Below are 22,002 nucleotides of genomic sequence, written 5' to 3' on the forward strand. Positions count from 1 at the left end.
TATGTCCTAATACTTGTAAAATCAATTTTACATCCACCGTAAAAAAAAGAAATCCATGACCCTGATCCAAATAACTGATTATCTGTAACCTCTTTCTCAAGACTATGTCAGGCTAGAACTGCGATTTAACGTAAATTGTATGCTAACTCGTAAACATGCGGCGGTGACTTCTTGCGAATTTACAAACTTTTTGGATTTAAAACGTGTAAACATCTGAAATGATGGTTGTCCTGAACCGATTATGCTGGATGTCAAGGTCATGTGAAGGTCAGATCAAGGTCATTAACCTTAGGCGAGCTTGATTGGTGTTTACTCAAAAACCAAAAGGGATGCTTATTAGAGCCGTTTCAAATTGAATATCTATATTATTTGGAACTAGCTGTTGAGCGCATGCCACTTATTGTGGGACTTTCCGTGGTTATATGCACATATTAATAGGGGGATGCTAGTGGTTCAATGTTCATCTGATCTGATCTAACCTGCGTCCCGACCTATACCCCTATAAATGTAAGGTATTAAAAAACAATGTCCAGAATCAGATGCATAGATACATGATTGGTGAATAAAACGGAGAGAATTAAGAATAAAAAAATACAAAAAAATTACATGTAACACCCACTGGCCACTTAAACCCTCGCCGGACCTGTTGGTTTTCTACAGACTACATACACGCCGGCCGAGAGGGGGTGTACGACCCCCCTCACCGTTTCGCCCCTGGTGGAGCTAGCGCGTCGCAGAAAAAACGAGCGTATGCGCTGTTACGAGACGCAGAGATTGATCCCGATTTTAAGGTCCTGGGTCAACCGGTGACCTCTGAAGTCAGGCCAAGTGCCCCAAAGTACGGTTCCGTTTTTGGTGAATAACTTCGCAAAAAACGGCCGCAGAGATGCGATTTTGGCAGCATCGTGTTCGCCTCGCTCAGGCGCTTCGAATGACATACTTTTTATTAGGGTGAGGTCAACTTAGGGTGTTGACCTTAGGTCACGGTCAGGTCAGAACCCCTAGGTCACGAAATTAGTCGAAATAGGCCATGTCGCATATCATTGGATTCGGCAGGTCTTTCTGAGTCCAGTGGTGGCTTCCTGACTCGTTAGCTCAATTTGATCGGGAGTTATTGACGAAAAACTAATATGACCCTAATGACGTCATAAATGACGTCACGCAAGGTCAACATTGCAAAAGTAACGCATCTAACCTTACAAGGAGTGCACCAAATCACGGTTCTGTGTGATTGAGATAGTCGGAGATCGTTCCCGGTGCCAGAATAGCAGTTTTCATTTTTTCCCCATTGACTTTTATGGTGAGGTCACAAAAATGACCTGACTTCATGTGAACTTTAGGAAAAATCCGAGATATACAAGCTGTGAGACTCATAATGGATATTAGAATCTGGAAGTTTCATTCCCTGTGAAAGCTCCTCTGGCATTGAGGGCGTTGCGAAGTTGCGACATCTGAAGGCCGTGCCTCATTCCGAACCTCTTATGACCTATGACGTCATAAGAGGTTCGCTTATGACGTCATAGGTCAGTGACCTGACCTGACCCGAAAATGCAGTTGGTGTCAAAAGATCCGGCTTGAATTAAGGGCCATGCCAAGTTTCAGCTCTCTATCGCCAGCGTGTTCGGAGCTATCGCGAAAAAAAAAACCCTATTGGGGGCGACCGACACCCGCCCCCCCCCCCTCGGCCGGCGAGGGTTAAAACGTTTTAGCAGCTCCAGATTTTCTTCAGAATTTCTTCAGAATCAGACCTGACCTGGTATATCACCGAATGACCTACGACCATGAAATTGGATACCATCATACTATGCATTCTCGTCAAGGTAGAACGGTTGGGGATCTGCTCAACTCCCACTCTCAAACATTAGCCACCGTGAAATCGCGGATTGTGGTGAGAGTTGCTATAATGCATGTCTCGGAATCTGCATATCTATATGATGTGACGTTAGAACTATTTTGCGACTCCTCCACTTCAAGTCCTTGGAGAAAACATAGCTGCACGTCTTTGGAACAAAAGGCATATTCAAAATTGTATTGTATTGTATTCACATTGCGCAATCGTTCCATGGACTCATGGCTATTATGATTGACATGTCATGATGACGGGAGAGATGATAAAAACACACGCACTCACATAACATTCCATTCAGTCTGCGTCCGACAGCCAGCTAACCGCTGCTATACTGGTTTGTTATCAGGTGATCTCGGAGGTTTGCTCTAAACTGCCGCGGTCCCATATCTCGGAGACATTGCGGCAGGGTATTATACTCCGCGACGGCGGCGAACAGAAACCGCCGGCGGCCAGACTCAGAGCGTATCGCGGGCCTGTGGAGCTGGCCGGCCTGCCTGGTGTCACGGTGGTGAATATCACCGCGTGTCACCAGACTGCCGTGCAGTTGCTCTGGCTGGCCGGTGGACAGCATCTGCTTCAACAGGGTCATCGAGTGGTACCTGTACATGTTGGCGGCTGACATCCACCTCAGGTCCCTCAGTACGTCACTAATATGGTCGTATTTCCGACGTCCCGAGATGACACGTGCGCCAAAGTTCAGCAGCTTCTGCAGCCGAGCTGTCTGGGTGATGCCGCATACACCGTACACACTAATACAGTATCGTATGGCGGATAGCACGAGCGACTGTACAATGGTGATGAGCGTGTTTTGGGGGAGGGCGTGTCTGCTGTGGCTCAGTCCACTGAGTAAGCCAGTACAGCGCCGCACCACATCGCTGACATGCGCCGAGAACGTCATACTCCGGTCGAAAATCACGCCTAGGTTTTTGACCGTGCTCGATTCCGTAATAGTGGCGCCCATGAACTCCACCTGTATCTCGGGCATCGCACGGAGGTTCGGTCCAGTGCCCATGACAATGAGCTGGGTTTTGTTCGCATTCACCTTAAGTCCATTTTTCCGAAACCAAAGTGATAGAGCTGCCAGATCTAACTCTAAGTTGCGGACCATCGCGCCACTATCTCGGGGACTCCCAAACACCGCCATCTGTACATCGTCGGCATATTGCACTAAGCACCTGTCGTGCGCGACGTCTGCGTCCAGGTACAGGGGCATGTCTGCCGCGTAGATGGTATACAAGAGGGGCCCCAAGGCGGACCCCTGGTAGGTTCCAATGGGGTTTAACAACGGCTGGGAGAGCGTGCGACCTCTCTCGGGCGAGCAAATGACAACCTGTTGGTAGTGGTCTGCCAGATAGCTGTCGAACCAGCGTGTGTCCACATTATACTGCTGTAGCTTGATGAGCAGACGGTCATGCGGGATCACATCAAAGCATTTCGACATGTCTAACAGGCATAGTAGCGCCACCTGTCGGCTGTCCATCGCCTCGAATATGCGGTCGGTCATGGTTAACAGCGCCGTGTCGGTAGAGTGCAATGTCCTGAACCCATGCTGGCAGGATGGGAATAAGTGGTGGGTTGTAAAGTACGTGTACAGCTGCTCGTACACAATACGCTCGGTTATCTTGGCTATGGTTGGGAGAATAGAGATAGGGCGGTAGTTGGATGTCTCAGTGGATTTGGGTGTCTTTTGGATAGGATGAATGTAAGTAAGTTTCCAAGAACCAGGCACGGTGTGGGAAGCCAGACTGGAATTCACAATATGGGTGAGTACATGACAGATGTACGGCATGCACAGCTTCACGAACCGAACACACAGACCGTCTGCACCAGATGCTGAGCTGTTGCTCATCTGCGCCACTGTCATCGCCAGTCTCTCCGGCGTCACCGTGTGCACCGTAAACCGGCCGGTAGTCACGCGCGGCAGGCGCACCGGCAGCTCCGGCCCGGATGAGTCCACCTGGCGAGCGGTCTGCGTACCAACACTCGCGAAGTAATTGTTCATCGTGTCGGCGTCGGCAGTGGGCATAGGCCTGGATGGCTGCTTAGCCGAGATCACAGGCCGGATGGTGCGCCACAGCGAGCTCCGTCCCGCTGCCGCGATGCGCCGTTGTAGCTCCTCGCTGGTGTCTCGGCGGATGGCTGCCTTGACACGACGGTTCAGGTCCTTGTAGAGTGCCCTGTCACCGTCACGGAGAGCGGAGCGCCGCCGGCTCATCAGCTCCTTCGTAGCGTCGGTCACAGGCGGAGCGGTGGGATTGCGAGCCCTGGAGCGCTTGGCAGGAGCGAGCCTGTCAATAATCGGCAATGTCACACTAACAAAATAGTCCCACTGCGCCTCTGGGTCGGCACTCTCAAACACTGGAGTCCAGTCGGAGCTCTCCAGGAGCCTGCCAGCCTCAACTACGTCTAGTTTACGCCAGCACCTTGCCGTAAGGCTACAGTGCACCGGTCGAAAGGTCGGCACCGTCACGATCGCTCGCGTCCACCGGTGAGGGCTGAAGTCGCAGTGAAGTGTCCCAGAGCGCACAACACTGCCGTTGCTGCAGATCACGTCGATTGTGGATCCCGACGGCTCGTAGGTTGGACCACGAATATGCTGCTGCAGTGAGTAGGTGGAGAGCAGCTCCCTGAACCTGTTGGATGCGGTGCTATTGTTGTTGTCGTCCATGTTGATGTTGACGTCGCCGGTCATGAGTATGAGTCCGCTGTGCCGGGTCAGGATATGCTGCACCTGCCGCTCCAGCTCGTCTAGGTCGGCAGAGATGCGAGCAGTTGTCTGTACTGGAGGTCTGTACAGAGAGCACAGCATCGCCTTCCGCTTGCCCACGCGGATCTGGACCCATAGTGTCTCCAGCATAGATCCCTCAGTTTGACAGTCCGGGCTGTCAATCACCGTCACATCGAGGGCGTCGCGCACCAGCACAGCGACTCCGCCGTATCCACGTCCGTCCGGCCTGTCATTCCGTAGAATACGATAACCGGGGACGGGAATCAGTCGGTTGGGTGTGGCTGGCTTAAGCCACGTCTCACTCAGTGAAATAGAGTCAAAACCATGTTGTTCGATATCGTAGCGTAGTTCCAGTAGATGTGGCTTCATCGACTGCACGTTAATCGCGGCCACATACAGTTGCTCCGAGCGTGGTCGCGTCCTCCATAGCTGGCCTCCTCTGGAGCCGCGCTTGCGGCTTCTCACCCCTCGCCGGGTAGAGCTGGACGCGCCTCTGTCCTCCGCCCTCTGCCCAGCCGCCGGCGCGAACGAGGTCACCGGCCGGCCAGTGCGCTCCGCGGCCGGCCGCGGACGGGCGGGCCGGGTCTGTGCTACGTGTCGCGGCAGCTGCGCATCTCCGGCTGGATAGCCGGAGCGACCGGCCTCCGGACCAGGGCGTGTCCGGGCGTACGGAGCAGGAGCCGGCGTCGCCGCAAGCAGCAGCAAAACTACCAAGTATCCCAAGCAATGCCTTCGCCTTGCTATTAACCAGAATTCAAATATTGCACCCGACCCGTGCCATATTGTTCCTACCTTGCAGGTCAGATGAGGTGTCATAAAAGATTGGCAGCAGTTTTTCAACAGTTAATTCTCATAGAATTTGATCAAACAACTAAAACAACTTGACCCTATTAGTGGCAGGCTCCTGGCTACATATGGTCAGGCTCAACTTTTTGGATCGGCTGATATGCAAGGCAAACTTTGCGGCCAGGCTATGACCTTGGACTGGAGTAAAACTCCAAAACTGACTTTTGAAGTTAAATTATGAATGAATCATTCCGTCTCAACGAGGCAATTGCTGTCAAATCTTATGTGCAAGCTTTATATAAAACGTATTGCATATATTTCCAGAAATGCATCTATTTTGTTTTTATCCCTGGAGGTCAAGCATAAAAATACCCCAACATATAAGAAAATAATGAGGGTATTGAATATTTCCCTGTGATAGTGTAGCTTGCGCTATACACAAGATATTGAAACAATTTTTCTATAAACCTCAAAGTTGGGAAATGTTGAACTTTGATGAGCTCTGATGGTCGTACCTTTCACCTGTCCTAAATATAACCTGGGTACTTTCGTAACTAGGGGAGAGCGGGGCCAGTTGAACCACTTTTTATATATTGACATGCACAGCGAGATCTAGTTGTCATATCGAAAAATGCACAATGCCATGAAAAAATATGCTCTTTTGGCTTTATTTTAAGATATGTAAAATTATGTTTCAAACATATTTTGCTGCCAAACGCACGCTTATAAAACAGCTCTACACCCGTTTCAAATGACCCCGATGCGAGGGTCAATTGAACCAGCCCATGGGGTCAATTGCACCTATCCTTAACAATGGGATGTTTTCCTCTTTAAGGCCACTTTCTTAAGGAGATATTTTGTCCGGTTTACTTTTCCAAATGCTACATTCAATAGGTCGTTGGAAAGCTAAAAGTGCAAAGTTCCTCATAATAGGTGACATAAAGTACATAGACTATGGTAAAATGGGCGGATGAGGAAAATGAGAAATATCTCAGGCTATAGTGTGCTTTCAAGCAAAAGGCTGGAGAAAAAGGGGTCAAAAATTGAGCTCTATTAAACTACTATTTCAGTTTAAAAGCTCATTTCAAAGGTGGACTATTTCCTTTAATGTTTACAGCCCCTGAACAATAACCATTGCAAAGGTCACCGGGGTCCATTGAAACGGCCTGTGGCCCTGTTTCAACTGACCCTCAGAGAAGCGTTTCAATTGACCCCATCCGCTCCCGCCATCTCGCACGCGCCGTAAAGCACCTGTCAAACGAGCTGGAGGGACGGCATCATGCTGAATGAAGGGCCAAATAAAGTGTTATTCCGGAGCCAGGAGTTCTTCTTTCAGCAAACAAAGGTATATGAGATATCACAAAATATTCATAAAAACGATTTCTCCCAAACGCCCCTCAAAAACACAAAAACAAGTGTCAAATCAAAATTACCGTCCGTTTGCCGCCCAAACGCCGTTGACAAAGGAAGTGGTCGAGCGCGGATGCGCAGTGGTGTCGGCAACGCCATATGTTGCATACTGTTGAAAATAAAGCCATGTTTCATCTGACCCCGTGTTTCAACTGGCCCCGCTCTCCCCTATTCCTAACGACCCTTCCAAGGCATCATACAGCTAGTCACCACATGGACCAGGAGCCGAGATAAAGGCTGCGTTTTTACCGGCACCCCTACCGGCCCTACCTCATGTCGTAAATAAAAAATGCATGTATGTACACCTATCCCTCTCCCCCCTTCCTCCTCCCTCCCCCCCCCACTCGATGTATTACGATTGGACTACCGCCCTGTCGAGGGTCAATGGCCCGTATAAATAACTAGACTCGGACGGGGTGATTCGCCGTCCCTATAAGCGACTTTGTTAGCCTTCAACTTCGAAATTGGGTACATATCTACTCGTAGTAACGGAACAAAGGCTCGCTTTTGCTTGTACAAAGCTCTAGGTCTGTGCCCCGCTGTAACGCCAAGCCAAACAATTAGGAAACCCATTCTAAACATTATCAAAGATGGCATTTGACTTTATTTGAGACAGTGCAATATACATATTGCGGTATATTGTACGCGTAAAAATACTTAATCAACATCACATGCATCTACAGATGAAGTTCATCAGTGACCATTCTCGATCAGAAAATAAGCTGTATCAGCTTTGAAAAATCAGACACCGAAGTGCCACAGCAATGTGCTTGGCACTTGTTCTTCACACCCTAAGCCATCTGTTGGTGGTTAGCTTTGGCCAATGCCCTGCATCGTAGGTCCCTGCGTCAGGACAGATGGAGACGAATTCTCCCGATCATCTGCTCCCAGTGCCCTAATCCAGCTTCAGTCCCTTCAGCTTGAGTTCGGTCTCGGCCTCGTTGACCACCTTCAGCAGACTGTCACCGATTCCGGAGCCCTTGTGGCCGCTAGAGGAGGTGGCCGTGCCCTGCTTCTTCTCCTTGATCTTGATCACCTCAAAGTCATCGGTCAGGAAGTGGTCGACCTTGATTGACTTTTCTGTGACGCCTCCGTTGGCGTCTGCGCCCTGGACGATGGTGGCCGTTCCACCGGTGCCGGCTTTGCCAGCCGTCTTGGTCTTCACCTTAGTGCCGTCTTTGGTAGTTTTCACCTCTGCGAAGAAAATGGTAAAAATGGTATAATGATAAAATAGGTAGAAAAATGGTAGAAAATGGTCAGCATCCTGTGTGTACTCTATCTCAAACTTGTTTATTGCGGTGCTCATTTGCTTATTTGTTTATGACATTTTAAAAGATAATGCTGAATTTAAATCCGCTGATCCTGAAAAGGTATTAGAAAGGCATATGAGCGCTGGTAAATATTCTCATAGCCAGCAAAGGAGCCAGCTAAGAAGTGAGTTGGCTGTTAATCGAAGTCTTCTGCTAAAACAGTACACATCACAATATGAAAATCGAAACACCATAGGTGTCAGCTTGTAGGTATAGGACGCACCTGTGACACCTTTGACCAGATTTGTCAGGATGCCGTCGCCGGCGGTAGCTCCGGCGCCGGTCACCCCCGTGTTACCGACGGCCGCCTTCTTCACGATCTTGTTGGGCCCGACGACCACGCAGTGGACGGTGCCAGTGCCGCCGCTGGAGCCGGTGGTGGAGACCGCAGCGCCGCCCTTGGTGACCGCTGCCTGACCCACCTTGGACTTGATTTTGAGGTCGCAGGGAGGCGGCACCGGCGCGCACAGAGTCGGCGAGCTTAGAACTGCGACGAGCAATGGAACAGGGGAATAAATGAGAGGGTATTATGATATACGTCAGCGCTTCCCGTGCCGCAACGAATGAAAAGGGTATGCGAACAACAGAAGGTCAGCAGTAGGTAGACATAATTACCGCTATGATGCTATGGCAATCAACATGTTGCGTGATGCTAGATTTGCAGGACGGCAATGTACAGCATGATAAGCATGTTCATGATGCCTTTTTATGTGATTTCTTATCAACAAATTACAGATTGGTGCACTATTTTCACACTAGTGATGTACGCAGAAAAACGCCCATCTTCCCGCTCACCGGCGATGCCGACGGCGGCCCAGGCCAGCAGAATCCGTGGAGACACCATGGTGGCCGTGCGGTCAGTGGACGCGACAGGCCCCGTGTAGTGCGGCGCCGGCCGACCGACGGCCTTTTAGGGGCCGCCGGGCGCCCCAGCCGGTCACTGTGGGTAGCCGGCACCCACGCCTCGACCCGGCACCCTGGGTTCTGGGGACCGGGGCCCGCCCTCCCCTCCCCTCCCCACTGCAGTTGTCCATCAGACAATGGTGACGAATCCACACCAAGCGATGGGCCCCTCGGGTCACCGGAAAGGTCAGCCTGGGGCAAACTTCCGCGGGTGGCACGGTTAGGTGCTTTTGTGTGAAAACACTCAACACTTCGGCAATGAAACATTGCGTGTCATGGGTAGTCACTGTGGCAAATGCCTAGGTTGCATTTAGTAGCTTCATTGTGAGTTTTAGTTTTAGACGATTATGAAGACGAGGGTCTTGATTTGCATCACCTTGATTATTCAAGGTCTGAGTTTTGTTCCTGCCACACCATGTCTTTATTTGTGTACATAGTAATCTAGATTGCCACATAATTATAGAAGTAGCACACCAGCGATGAGTCATGTATCAATGGCATGTATTCAGCATGAATTATTTATGCTTCGGTTCAAAATACCAAATAAGCGATAACTACAGTAGCATGCAAATGATTCCACATTTAGATTTAGATAATATTTCGTATACAAAAAGTAATGATAATGATATAGTAATAACATTAACAATAACACTAATAATATTAATCTGATAATAATGAATTAATAATAAGAATGATAAAAACGTATGCTAGTATAGAGTGTAAGACTGAGTATTGAGTAAAGCACGAATACCAATGTTTAACACCACTCCAGGCTGGTGTGTTGCGTTACAGCATACCTACCACTCCAGGCTGGTGCGTTGCGGTACAGCATACCACTCCAGGCTGGTGCGTTGCGGTACAATATACTGCTCCAGACTGGTGTGTTGCGGTACAGTATACCACTCCAGACTGGTTTGTTGCGGGGGCATTCCATGTCAACCGGGACAGCCAAAATCGGCCACCTCTGCGATTTTGTTCAAACTTGGTATACTTGTTGGCTATTGGGTGAAACCTCTGAGGGTCAAAGGATTTTGTCATATGCCCTCGGGCTACAGAGATACAAGCCGCTAAACTTCTGCTTTTTTAGCAGAATTGGACGTGTATTGCAATCTTGAAAGATCTATAGCTTCAACTTTTTTGAAGCTATTAATTTCAAACAAACTGAAACGTGTACACAAGGAGTTATGCTAGTTATATTTGGCAATTTTCACATTTTTTGGTGATTTTGAATTTATCTTATTTTGAATTAATTTCTTAAAATCTAATTTGTGAAAAATGGGTACCCTTCGATTTTGCTCAAATTTAGATATTGTCTTCCACTACACGTAAGGCATACGTGCTGAGAAAATTAGAGTGGGCCAACGATAACTTTGGATGATATAGCAACAAGTAGTGCAACGTAGCACGGGCGATGGAGGGGGCTGATTTCGCGAACCCCACCTGTTTTTCGCCAGTAACTCACGCCATAATTATTATATTAACGCCAAACTTTCAGCATCTGTCCAGAATTGAATTGAAAATCCTCCCGTGCAAGCAATAGGTAAATCGGTCCACAACTTTTCTAGTAATAACGGTGTAAAGTCAAACATCTTGCCGGAGCGGCGCGGCGGCCGGCGCCGGCCGTTGCCGCCTGAATGGTAGACTGTGCCGGCGCGGGACGGTTCCATCTTTGCACTGCGCTTCTTACCGCTGATTATGATCGATTCGTGTCAAATTTTGTGTGAAGGCTTAAAAATGTACAGGCAATCTAATGTTAAAATAAATACGAAAATCAACTGGTAAAAATTGAATTATTAGGGTGCAAACACAATCTGTGGCTGAAACGTTTCCCGCGTCGGCCGATCCCCGTCTTTGCCGGCGACATCTTCTTACTCTTAGCACGCCACTAACTGCCAAATTCATGGTTAGATTAACTAGAGATTCTCATAACACTACAAATGTCGTATAAAGGAAGAAATAGGAAAATCGGCCGGTAACTCTTAGAGCTATGGGCGTATAAACGCAAAATAGTCACTATAGCAAATTTCATCACGATTAGCCTCATTTGATCTTGAAGATATTGATCTAGGGCCATGAAATTGGCACACGATAAAGTTCCCCACCGCCCCACCTACAATTCAAATTCCGTTTTTTTTTAATACCTTTTTTGGCTAAACCGGGCCTTTCTCCCCTAGCGCTGGGAGAGTCAGGCATATTTCCTTTTTGCAACCAAAGAGAGGCGTTGCCCGGAGAATGCCCAATTGCATTCTCCGGGCATTTGGGTAGCATTTGGCCAGTCGGCAACTGCCGTGAGGGCTGTACATATTTACGCGTGTTAGATTAGGTCAGGTCACGTCAGGTCAGGCTACTGTTAACGCCAGACCCCTTGAGACCCTAATTTTTCGCGATTACTTTTAAATGCGTGAAGGAATTTCAACCAAGCTCAGGACATGGCCGTTTCAAGACAAGCCGAAACTTTTACAATTTAGATATTTTATCGCCATTTCAATATTTCAGGCACTTGTCATTGACTCGTAATGTTAAATTTCGAGCAAGATTTTCATCCGGTGTGTAGAGGCTATCACCAGTCAGTCTGTGATACGTTATGACGTCACAGCTAAGCCCCGCCTCTGTGGTCTTGGCCTGCGGCGGTTTCGGGCCGGCGCGCGGTCACTCTCGCTGTGGCGGGGAGCGGGGACGGGCGACGGTCGAGCGGTGCCGAAAGCCGGCGGAGTTGTGCGTAGCGTCTTGGCTGACAGTGCCCAGAGAGCGACATGATGACTAAGGAGTCATAAATGCTCAATGCGCATTGCTTCTACAATGCTGATATGTTCGCTGATATATATATATATATATATATATATATATATATATATATATATATATATATATATATATATATATATATATATATATATATATATATATATATATATATATATATATATATATATATATATATATATATATATATATATATTTTTATAAGCTGCATATGACGGGCAGATGGCATATAACTGACATAAGGTTAGGAAATATTCACCTGTATTTAAAGCCTACGGCGTTGCAGATAATGCGATAATGGGATGTCGGATGTCACCAAGTAGCTGCCGATTTGTACATCGCTATGCAACCATCGAACAACGCAATAATAAGTTAATTGCCTGAGCTTCACATCATACGGCTCGCTCGTATTTCAAACAGATACCCTACATCGAAAATCGTATTTGTTAGGAATCGTTAACGTTTGTTCGAAGCACGACTGAGTAGTAGGTTGAGGAGTGATGGTCCTCTTGGTCCTATATACAAGAGTCAACAAGAGCCTAACATTTACTTGACCGTCTGCTGCAATTGACTCATAGCACGTGAAGCGTCAGCGAAATTCATAGTCCTTCACAGATGGCAGGGGTGTCGTTTGCACAGAGGTCGCTGATGGGCACGGGTCAATGCCGCAGTCGTGGGCGGAGCCTAATGTCATATGACGTAGAAAGCCTCTATCCAGGATGGAAAAACAGTTAACATTACGAGTCAATGACAAGTGCCTGAAATATTGAAATGGCGATAAAATATCTAAATTGTAAAAGTTTCGGCCTGTCTTGAAACGGCCATGTCCTGAGCTTGGTTGAAATTCCTTCACGCATTTAAAAGTAATCGCGAAAAATTAGGGTCTCAAGGGGTCTGGCGTTAACAGTAGGTTTGCTTTGGTTTAGGGTAGAGAGAAGCATCTCGGGTAGCGCCTCTCCTTGGTTGCTAAAACGAAACACGCGAGTGCCAGACATTACGAAGACCAAAAGACAGTTACGTAGACGTCGGCCCATTCTGGATTTTTTATATGATGTAGCTAATGTATGGGAGAATAAAATATGTAAAAATCAGCAAAATTAAGGGTACCCATTTTTCAGAAAATCAAAATTTATTTTTGATTTTTAATTTAGTTCATTAATTAGCCTATTACGTCAATATTGTTATCCTCAAATTAAAGCCTGGTCTATTTCCTCCATTTCACACTTTGTCTCATGGTGATATGTCTAAAACTTCAATGGTTATGACGCTTTAGAGATGATAATGTGCCTTGCCTAAGTCAATATTTGATGACGTGTATCTCTGAAACGTGACGTCATATCTTTACAAAAACATGTCTCCCTTCTTTTCACATATAGATGAGTAGTTTCACAAAGTTTCGCAAAAATCGGAGGAGGTGAGGTTCAAAATGGTCATTTTTTGTCTCACTTGACGTGGAATGCCCCTCCGGTACAGTAGACTGGTGCGTTGCGGTGCAGTATGCCAACCCAGACTGACGTGTTGCGGTACAGTATACCACTCCAGGCTGGTGTTAACCTACTGTTTTTAATTAACCTTCCAGGCAGTGGGAGGGGGGGCATTTTTTGCCCCCCCCCCCCCCCTTAGTTTTTCGATATATCTCGAGAACCGCTGCGCCGATCGTCACCAAACATTCAGTACCAAAAAACTTTTTCCAAAGGCTATGATAGGTTGGCCGCTAATGACGTCAGAGTGACGTCATTTTTGCCATTTTCGACCCAAAAAAAGGTTTCGCGGGAAGAGCTGTCAGGTCTACAGCTTTAGAGATACAGAAAAATATTCCAACATAAAAGGTGTGGAATCAAAAGGGCTACAAAACTGCTATTTCGGTTTTTCGATTTTTTTGGGGTTTTGACCCCCAAAAATAAGAAAATAGATTTTTTGAATATAATAGCCGAAAAATCCAAAAGGTTTTTTGAATTTCGAAAAAACTGAAATATATGTGATAGTCCCTACCGCCTTCTATCTACATACCAAATTTGAGATCAATACCTCTTTTTTTGCCAAGTTTTAGCGAAAAAACTGTTCAAAATTGATGACGTCAAATTTTCTAACTCAATTTTTTAGCAATTCTAGACCTCGTAGCGCAGAGGAAAGACCACCATTAGACTCCCCGTGACGAGCTGCATCGAATCGATACCCATTTTATGCAAAAATATCAACTTTGAAATTTGACCTTTTTTGACCTGACCTTGACCTGACCTCCACAAGAAAGTGACCTAAACCGTACCTGATGGTCTCATAACAAATACCATTGAGTTGGAAATGAAAAACTGGCCATAAAACATGCATCGCACAACCTTAGTAAAGTTGGGTTCATGTGATGACCCTTGGTGACCTTTGGTGACCTGACCTGTGACCTGACCTGGTATGACCAGTGACCTCTAATAGCAAAATATGTACTAGAAACTGACGCCTTATCACTGATTTTCGACAAAATGCGTTTTACTCGGTGTTATAGCGCTTTCCCTAGAAGCCCCGTGAACGGTGAAACATTTTATCTTTGACCTGACCTGTGACGTCATCGGTGACCCCGAGGTCAATGAAAATTGGTTTCGCTCAACAAATTTGACAGGGCTATCGAACGCCGTTTGAATTTTATGGATCCGTCCAGTAGTTTCGGAGATACGAGGGGGGCAAAAAAATGCCCCCCCCCCCACCGCGCGGAAGGTGGCTGGGAGGCCCACCGCCTGCCGGGTTAAATTAAATATAATTGCTGGAAATGACATTATCGTGGCAACTTGGGATATTTTAGAACAGACTGAATGGCGTCGGCAAGGAATATGGTGATTGAGTGATTTAATAACCCTCGCCCCGTTGGGGGGGGGGGCATTTTGCCCCCCCCCTGTGGTTTTCCTGAATAGCAAGAAAATTTTCAGTACCTTCCCGGGCATCAATTTGACACCTTCACACCGAATTTCAAGTCTTAGGTCACCTTAGGTCAGGAGTTATTGAGGTCAAACTGAGGTCATGTTCGAGCAAAAATGAGCAAAAAACATGCAATCTTGAAACGCTCACCAAATTTACAGTTACCAAGCAATTTCAAAGTTCTTTATATAGTGTAGTAGATAAAAAGCGGCGCTACAAAACTGCTATCTCGGATGTTCGAAGTTTTGGGTTTATGACCCCAAAAAATTCAAAAATTATTTTTTTTTAGGAAAACTCATTAAAATCAAAAAAAAATCCGAATTTCGAAAAAAACGGAATATATGATAGTCCCTGTGCTTTTCTATATACATACCAAATTTCAGATCGATATCTCGCTTTTTTGCCAAGTTAACAATTCGTTTAATTTGGCTAAGCGGATGCAAGCATTTAGTTTTTCTTCATAGCTCATATGACCTGAGTAAAGATGGCAACTAATTCAGGAAGGTCGGATATGCAGGGAACTTCAGGGTAACGAAGGTTTAGGGTTCAGGGTTGGGCGCTTTGAACAAATTATTCCTCACACAGAACTGCACATTGGACATCACAGTTACCATATTACATAAGTACCAAGTGTCGTTTATATCGCAAAATATACGGATATGGTGCCATGAAGTGCCTATCAAAATGTCACTCTGGTGCCGTGCAGCTTCCGCGCACGTGGCGCAGTATGATCGCCTGACGACCGGCCTCTGGTGCGTGGGTCGTTCGCGCGAGTCCGTGGCGCAGGGCTCAGATCCTTCTGCTGTCAGCTCATGACGGTGCCCCCGTCCCGTCAGGGTCGCTCCGGTCATGGGCCAAAGGTCGGTGCCGAGCAACCCTTGGCGCCCCACTCTGCACCTCCCGGATGTCAGCACCGTTTTGACAAACAGCAGCGTTTGAGAGATGGAAGGGGAACACCGACGACACCTGATAGACAGCAGCAACGCTTCGTTGTGCTAAAGTAATAACACATTTTGAAACAGAGTTGTGGAATAACAGTAACCCCTCGAACTCATTATCGGGGCTTCGCAGCCGCCAGCAGCACGAGGTGGCCAACACGTTTATTCAAAATCATACAGAATGCCTGTATTCAGATGTAAAAAACACGTCAGTTGAAGCAAACAAAGTGATCAAAGGTGTGAGAGAGAGAGAGAGAGAGAGAGAGAGAGAGAGAGAGAGAGAGAGAGAGAGAGAGAGAGAGAGAGAGAGAGAGAGAGAGAGAGAGAGAGAGAGAGAGAGAGAGAGAGAGAGAGAGAGAGAGAGAGAGAGAGAGAGAGAGAGAGAGAAAGAGAGAGAGAGAGAGAGAGAGAAAGAGAGAGAGAGAGAGAGAGAGAGAGAGAGAGAGAGAGAGAGAGAGAGAGAGAGAGAGAGAGAGAGAGAGAGAGAGAGAGAGAGAGAGAGAGAGAGAGATGATTTATTTGAGCATCAATATTCACACTTGTCGAAACATTACGATTGGCGTAGAAGCGCTATGGCGCTTAACCCTCGCCCATGTAGGGGGGGGGGGTTGGTGCAACCCCCCCTGAGGTTTTTCGGAAATAGTGCAAAAACGGCGGCGCGCAGCGCCGCCAAATTTTGGGTACTTTATGGGGCAAACCTTGCGCATCTTTTGATAAAAAAAAAATTGACCGGGTCATGTCAGGTCACGGAGTTATGACGTCACAAAGGGAACAGCCTCCGGCCGGATTTTCACAAACTGAGTGCCAACGCCCGAGGTTTCCTGCCGGTGGTACGGACATCGGTTGATGGATCGTGATGAAACTTCCCATGCATGTTGGGGCAAGTATTGGCTATCATATGGTATAAGAAACTTGACCGGGTCAGGTCAGGTCACGGAGCTATGACGTCACAAGAGGAACAGCGTCCGGTACTATTTTTGAAAAGCGCCCGAACCACTATTTTGCTAATTCTTGTCACCTCAATGGGAATATGCAGCAATATTAGCTTCTATAGGGAGCAAATGGACCTTCCAAATCCAAAAATACAATCAGATTTCAAAAATTTAAATTTTGATTTTTCGAATTTCTGCCGCCGACTGTGACCTTGCCGACTTCCGGCGCTCCCAACGCGCCATTTTTAGAGCTAGGGAAACGAAATACATACCAAACGATAGAGAATTGATCAAGAAACACGATAGTGAAAGTTTCAAGTCAATATCTCCCACCGTTTTGCCGTAATCGCCGCGGAAAGTTGAAAAAAGTCTATTTTTCCGAAAATTTGACCTTTGACCGGTCAAAAGTAGGTCAAATGTTGACCTAGGACCAAAAAATATACCACCAATCGCGAGATCTCGGCGAGAGCAATCCGTTGGTCTTTTCCGCTAAGCTCTACGACGCTCCGTTTTCAAACGCCAAGGGGGGGGTCGCACCACCCCCCCCCCCCCCCTGCATGGGCGAAGGTGGCAGATCGCCGTTTGCGGGCGAGGGTTAAAACGAGACGCCGCTCGAAACACGTAGAAAGCAGACAATAACACTTCTAATCGAACACTACTAATCACTACTGATCTTAATCAAAATGTCAATATTAACATAGCGAAGTCGACCCTGCCTTGGCCGAAGCGCCTGTCCCCGCCCCTACTCGTGCCATTGCTATGTATTCCGAAATGGAAGTGCTGCTCCTAGTTCTAGCAGGCAAATCTCCGCGTTTTGAGTATATAGCTCTGGACGGCCATGGCGGTGTCATGGCGGGTAACCTTCATAACTCGCGAAGGCCCATTTAGCAGTGTTTCTATTTTCTTTTTCCGAGGAATGTTTTGAAAGTTCTCACTGATAATTTCAGTTAACCTTTCGAGCAATTCTTCTCGTTCTGTGCGTAAGAGTGGACAGATAAGGAGGAAATGCTCGTTGTTTTCTGTAGCAGCACCACATCTGCACTTGGCTGAATCACTTTTCCCCAATTTGAATCTGTGGTCATTAAGATCTGATGAATTAAGCCTGAGTCGGGTGTGAAGCCGGTTTCCAATTTTGGAACCTGTGCTTAGGTAGGAGCTATGTGACATGTTTATACCGGCATATGCATACAGCCTCTTTTTGAAGAATTTTTGGCTGTGCTCGGCTCGTAAGTCGTTGGGTAGTTCGTTCCAGATTCTTGTTGTTGTTGGGATGATAGATCTCGCGTAGGAAGCTGAGCGGACTGCTGGGATGGTGCGTTGAGTGGACTGTGTGCATCGCAGATTTCTCTCTATCTCTAGGTTTCTCGTTTTGGGTATGATGTCTTTTATAAAGTCCGGAACACGATCATCTAATGCTATCTTGTGATAGAGTTGCATTTTGTGGGCCCGACGTCTGTCTACTAGTGAGGTCCAGCCCAGCTCTTTCCGGAGGCCCGCTGTAGACGTCCTTCGAGGTGTGTCAGTGATGAGGCGTGCCGCCCTGTTCTGTGCTTTATCTAGTCGGGACTTGTCAAATGCTGTCAGATGGCAATCAAATATTGAGTCGCAGTAGTCGAGATGGGGCTGGACATACATTTGATAGATTTCAAGTAAGATTTGTCGTGGAAGTAGAGATGCTATTGGGAAGAGAGGACTCATCGTGCGGTAAAATTTTGTTAGGATGTTGTTGACGTGAGACTTGAATCTCAGATCAGTTGAGATTGTTACTCCAAGATGTTTGTGGGAATCGCGAATGGGAACTGGTGAACCGCCAAATTCCAGGCTTGGAATGTGTGTTTTTTTTTGTTACTAAGCGTTTGTTGGACTGTTTTTGTAGCATTAAATGTTATTATCCAGTCGTCTCCATAGCGTTTGATGCGATTTAAGTCGATTTGCAGTGATTTTTCAAATTCATGAAAATTATTAACATTGTGACTGGCATGTAAGGAGCTGTCGCAAAAAATAGCATGTCATTGTTGGTAACGCTACTGAGCCCATTTAGATACATTATGGCCAGCAGTGGGCCTAGGATGGATCCCTGTGGCACTCCTGCGGATAACTTACGCTGGGTGGACGTAGTTTGGCCTAGCTGGACTACTTGTCTCCTGTCACTTAGATAAGAGTTTAGCCAATCAAGTTGTGCACCTCTTATACCAAATTCTTTATCACATTTTGCTAGCAGTCCCTCATGCCAAATCTTTTCGAAATATCTTGATATATTAGGTCTTTCGTCATTTGACCTTCTTGGAAAATTATGCTCAGTACTTATTTCTCGTGAGCTAATGGAGCTATAAAAAAGGCACATAAAATGAGATGATCAAAAGCGTCTTTGCCAGGTATCCTTTATGTGACCGAAGGTTATTGGTCACAGGAGCTCCGCTACGGTCTCAGGATTGGGGTTCCAAGCAAAAAAATGCACACCTTTATACATTATACTGCATTACGGAAGCATTAGTATTGGGGGTCCGGACTCCGGACCCTCACGACTTCACCCCTGCCCCCAGTGGCGGAGCCCATTGTTGATCACCAGAAACAAAAAAAGTTGTTATTGACAATTGTAAAAAGATAATAATAAAAGGTGTCATAAAACCTACACACTCACCTTTCTTATCTTTCTTTGCCTTTTGTGCGCTCACCTGACCTTACTTTGACCTCACATATATTAACCTTAGGATCAATGCCAACAGAGTGCTTCCTTGATAAATAATAAATTGAATTTGTAAGTGACTAATTCAACAGACCCGCGTTTGTAGAGGAAGCTGTGCCACAGCAGCGCCACGAAATTTTATGTAGCTTATGATGCATCAAATTCGCATTGAGTGTGACTTTTTTTTTAATCCACGCCTCTTAAGGATAAAGGTCAGGTCACTAGATCAAGTAACGTGTCCATGTCTATAAAAAAGAAATATTCTCTCGTTCCATACACTTTATACCCTAGAGGTTTGATTTCCGGATATTTCATGAAGGAATCAGTAACAGCAATTCGTATATCTCGGAATTTCGGAATTTCGATGTCGGTGACATAAGGTCAGATCAAACACTTCCCAGCCTCGAGATATAGGTAAACATGACATATTGAATCGGGAAGTTGCACCCGTGACTCCGTATATGCTCCTGATGTCGTCTTTGGTCATGAAACGTCCCCAAAAGTTTTTTTTTTTTGCAATTACTCGAGATAGAAAGATGCTAGAGCGCTGAAAACACTACGGATCAGTTCAGCTCAGCTATACGAATCGATTGATATGAAGCATGACCTTTTCTGTGACCTGCAGCTGAGGTTAAACTTTGAAGTTGACGTTTTCCATTCAACATGTCTCGACGAGAAAAACGCATTGCCTCTAAAGTCAATGTAATACAAGTTTGGTGTCAAGAGCTATTGCAGAGTAACCTGCTCCGCCAAAACGTCAAACTTTGAATTTTTGCCCTTTGGAGGCCTAACCGTTGACTCTAGGTCAAATCTGAGAACATATCCAGAAACAGCTTTAACCTTCGCCCCAGGCAGTGGGGGGGGGGGGCATATGGTACTACCCTGTCGCGTTTTTTGTGTGTGAATAAAAAACCACGGAGCGTAGCGCCGCGCCGCTTGGGGTAGCTTTTGGTACATCAATTTTGGAAAATGTTGAATTTTTTTACCCCAGGTCATGTCAGGTCAAGTCACCAGGTCAAGTTAACTGACCAAGCCTAAAAAAGTTTGCAATCATGTCCAGCCTGCAGTGTTTGTCAGAAAGGTTTTAAACTTGTTGGATTGCATGCTGTTATGGGCGCCTACAATTTGTTTATCTCGGATTTTTTATATCCGTGACCTAAGGTCAGGTCAGTGGCGTGACCTTTCCATTACAAGTCAATGGAGAAAAATGAAAATGCCTCTAGATCCGTGTGTGCGCATAGGAACAGTCCAAATATTTCAGAATCACAATGATTTGGACCACCCGTGATGACCTAGGTGTCATTTTTGCTGATAGCCTCTAGAAAGGTCATCCGAGGTCATTTGAGGCTACAAACAGATTTTTTGCCAATAACTCGCGATTGGAAAGAGAATGGACGCTGGGGATGGTCTCATTGTGTTTGTCTTGTTGAGACACATCGACTGATATGCAACATGACCCTTTCCGGTCAGGTCATGACCTTGACCTGAGGTCAAATTTTCAAGTTGACCTTTCAAGGTCAAATTATAATTCATTCGACGCGTCTCGGCGAGAGGAACACGATTCTGGCAATAGAAATGTCGTGGCTTTTTGTAGTCGAAAGTTATTGTCGAAAAACACTTTTCGTAAAAACAGCTATTTTTGGATGTAAATGCCGAACAGTCATTTGCAAGTGGTTAGTGCGAAAGAAGGCTCGTCACGTGAGACATCCATATAAATTTGAATTTGGGTTACCAATATTATCTACGTCTTTTTACTGTTTTTCGAATTTTAAGTTTAGTTAGACTTATTTTTGTTTAAGTTGAATAAGAAACGATAAGAAACGGACGAACGAACTGAACTGAACATAACGAAGGAAACGAAACGAAAAATCAAGATCGTACGAAACTACGAACTGTCAAGTTATGTCAAGTGCGCTTTTGGACGTGGCTTAATTTATCGTGACCTCGTTGGGTTTCATAAGGTATTACCTACTTAAATTTCAGCCTTGTCTGTCCGAAACCTTTGTTACCAGCAATACAGTATTTTCAGATTGTTTTTGATTGCGGTGTTGACAATTAGGACAAGAGCTGAAACAGTAACAAAGTTCGTTTCGACGTTCGAAGTAAGGGTAACGTAAAGTAGTTGTAACCGGTAACTGTAAACTCGAACCTACCAGGTCCTAAAGTAAGTAAATTATGTCTGGAAGATCAAGAAGTGTTAGTAGCTGTGGCAGTGAAGGGGAGGTGGACCATTTATCTGTCTCCTCCCAATCGTACGCAAATTCTGAACGCATTCGTGAAGCTGCCATAAGGGCGGGCTTGGCGGCCAAGCTGGCAGTTATGGAAGAACTGCATGCTCTCGAAGACGCCGAAACCAAAATTAGACAGCGAAAAGAGGAAATGGAACTTAAGCTGCAGTTGGAACAAGCCAGGGCGAAGGAAGGGGTTTTTGAAATATTCAGTCGAAAGAAGTACGACGAAAATCTAATGACGAACGAACGAAACGATTACGATGATCGAGGCGGACTTTCGACGAAACCGACTGAAATAAAAACCGAATTCCAACCAGCCGAACCGAATCTACACGAAAACCCCACTGCGAGACAAGGTCCATCCATAGAGAGGTCAAGTATCGAGCTGGTCAGAAAGATGCAACTGCCTACATTACAGCTCCAGCCGTTTAACGGGGACCCTACTCTATACACCAACTTTATACGGGGATTTGATGCCAAAATTGCTTGTAGAGTTGAAGATGAAGAAGAAAAATTGTATTATTTAGATCAGTACACAATTGGGAAGCCAAAGGACATTGTT

General features: G+C 46.2%; 2 protein-coding genes across 2 annotated transcripts in view; one reads left to right on the top strand and one right to left on the bottom strand.

Annotated features, from left to right (window-relative positions):
* Positions 1–5,121: 5,121 nt before the first annotated feature.
* LOC122379716 overlaps positions 5,122–22,002 on the top strand; it is a 36,885-nt gene continuing 20,004 nt past the window's right edge. The window contains exon 1 of the mRNA XM_043362121.1: positions 5,122–5,291. The gene's annotated coding sequence lies outside the window, so the exon portion shown is untranslated. The remainder of the gene's footprint in view (positions 5,292–22,002) is intronic.
* Positions 7,360–9,044, bottom strand: LOC122379718. Its single transcript, XM_043362123.1, has 3 exons — positions 8,879–9,044; positions 8,307–8,570; positions 7,360–7,967 (listed from the first exon to the last, which is right to left on the bottom strand). Exons 1-3 carry the CDS (start codon positions 8,925–8,927, stop codon positions 7,669–7,671), a joined length of 612 nt encoding a protein of 203 aa, XP_043218058.1. The 5' UTR covers positions 8,928–9,044; the 3' UTR covers positions 7,360–7,668.

Source organism: Amphibalanus amphitrite, unplaced genomic scaffold (genome assembly GCF_019059575.1).
Source record: "Amphibalanus amphitrite isolate SeventyFive unplaced genomic scaffold, NRLGWU_Aamphi_draft 000083F_arrow, whole genome shotgun sequence".
NCBI classification, from domain to species: Eukaryota; Metazoa; Arthropoda; class Thecostraca; order Balanomorpha; family Balanidae; genus Amphibalanus; species Amphibalanus amphitrite.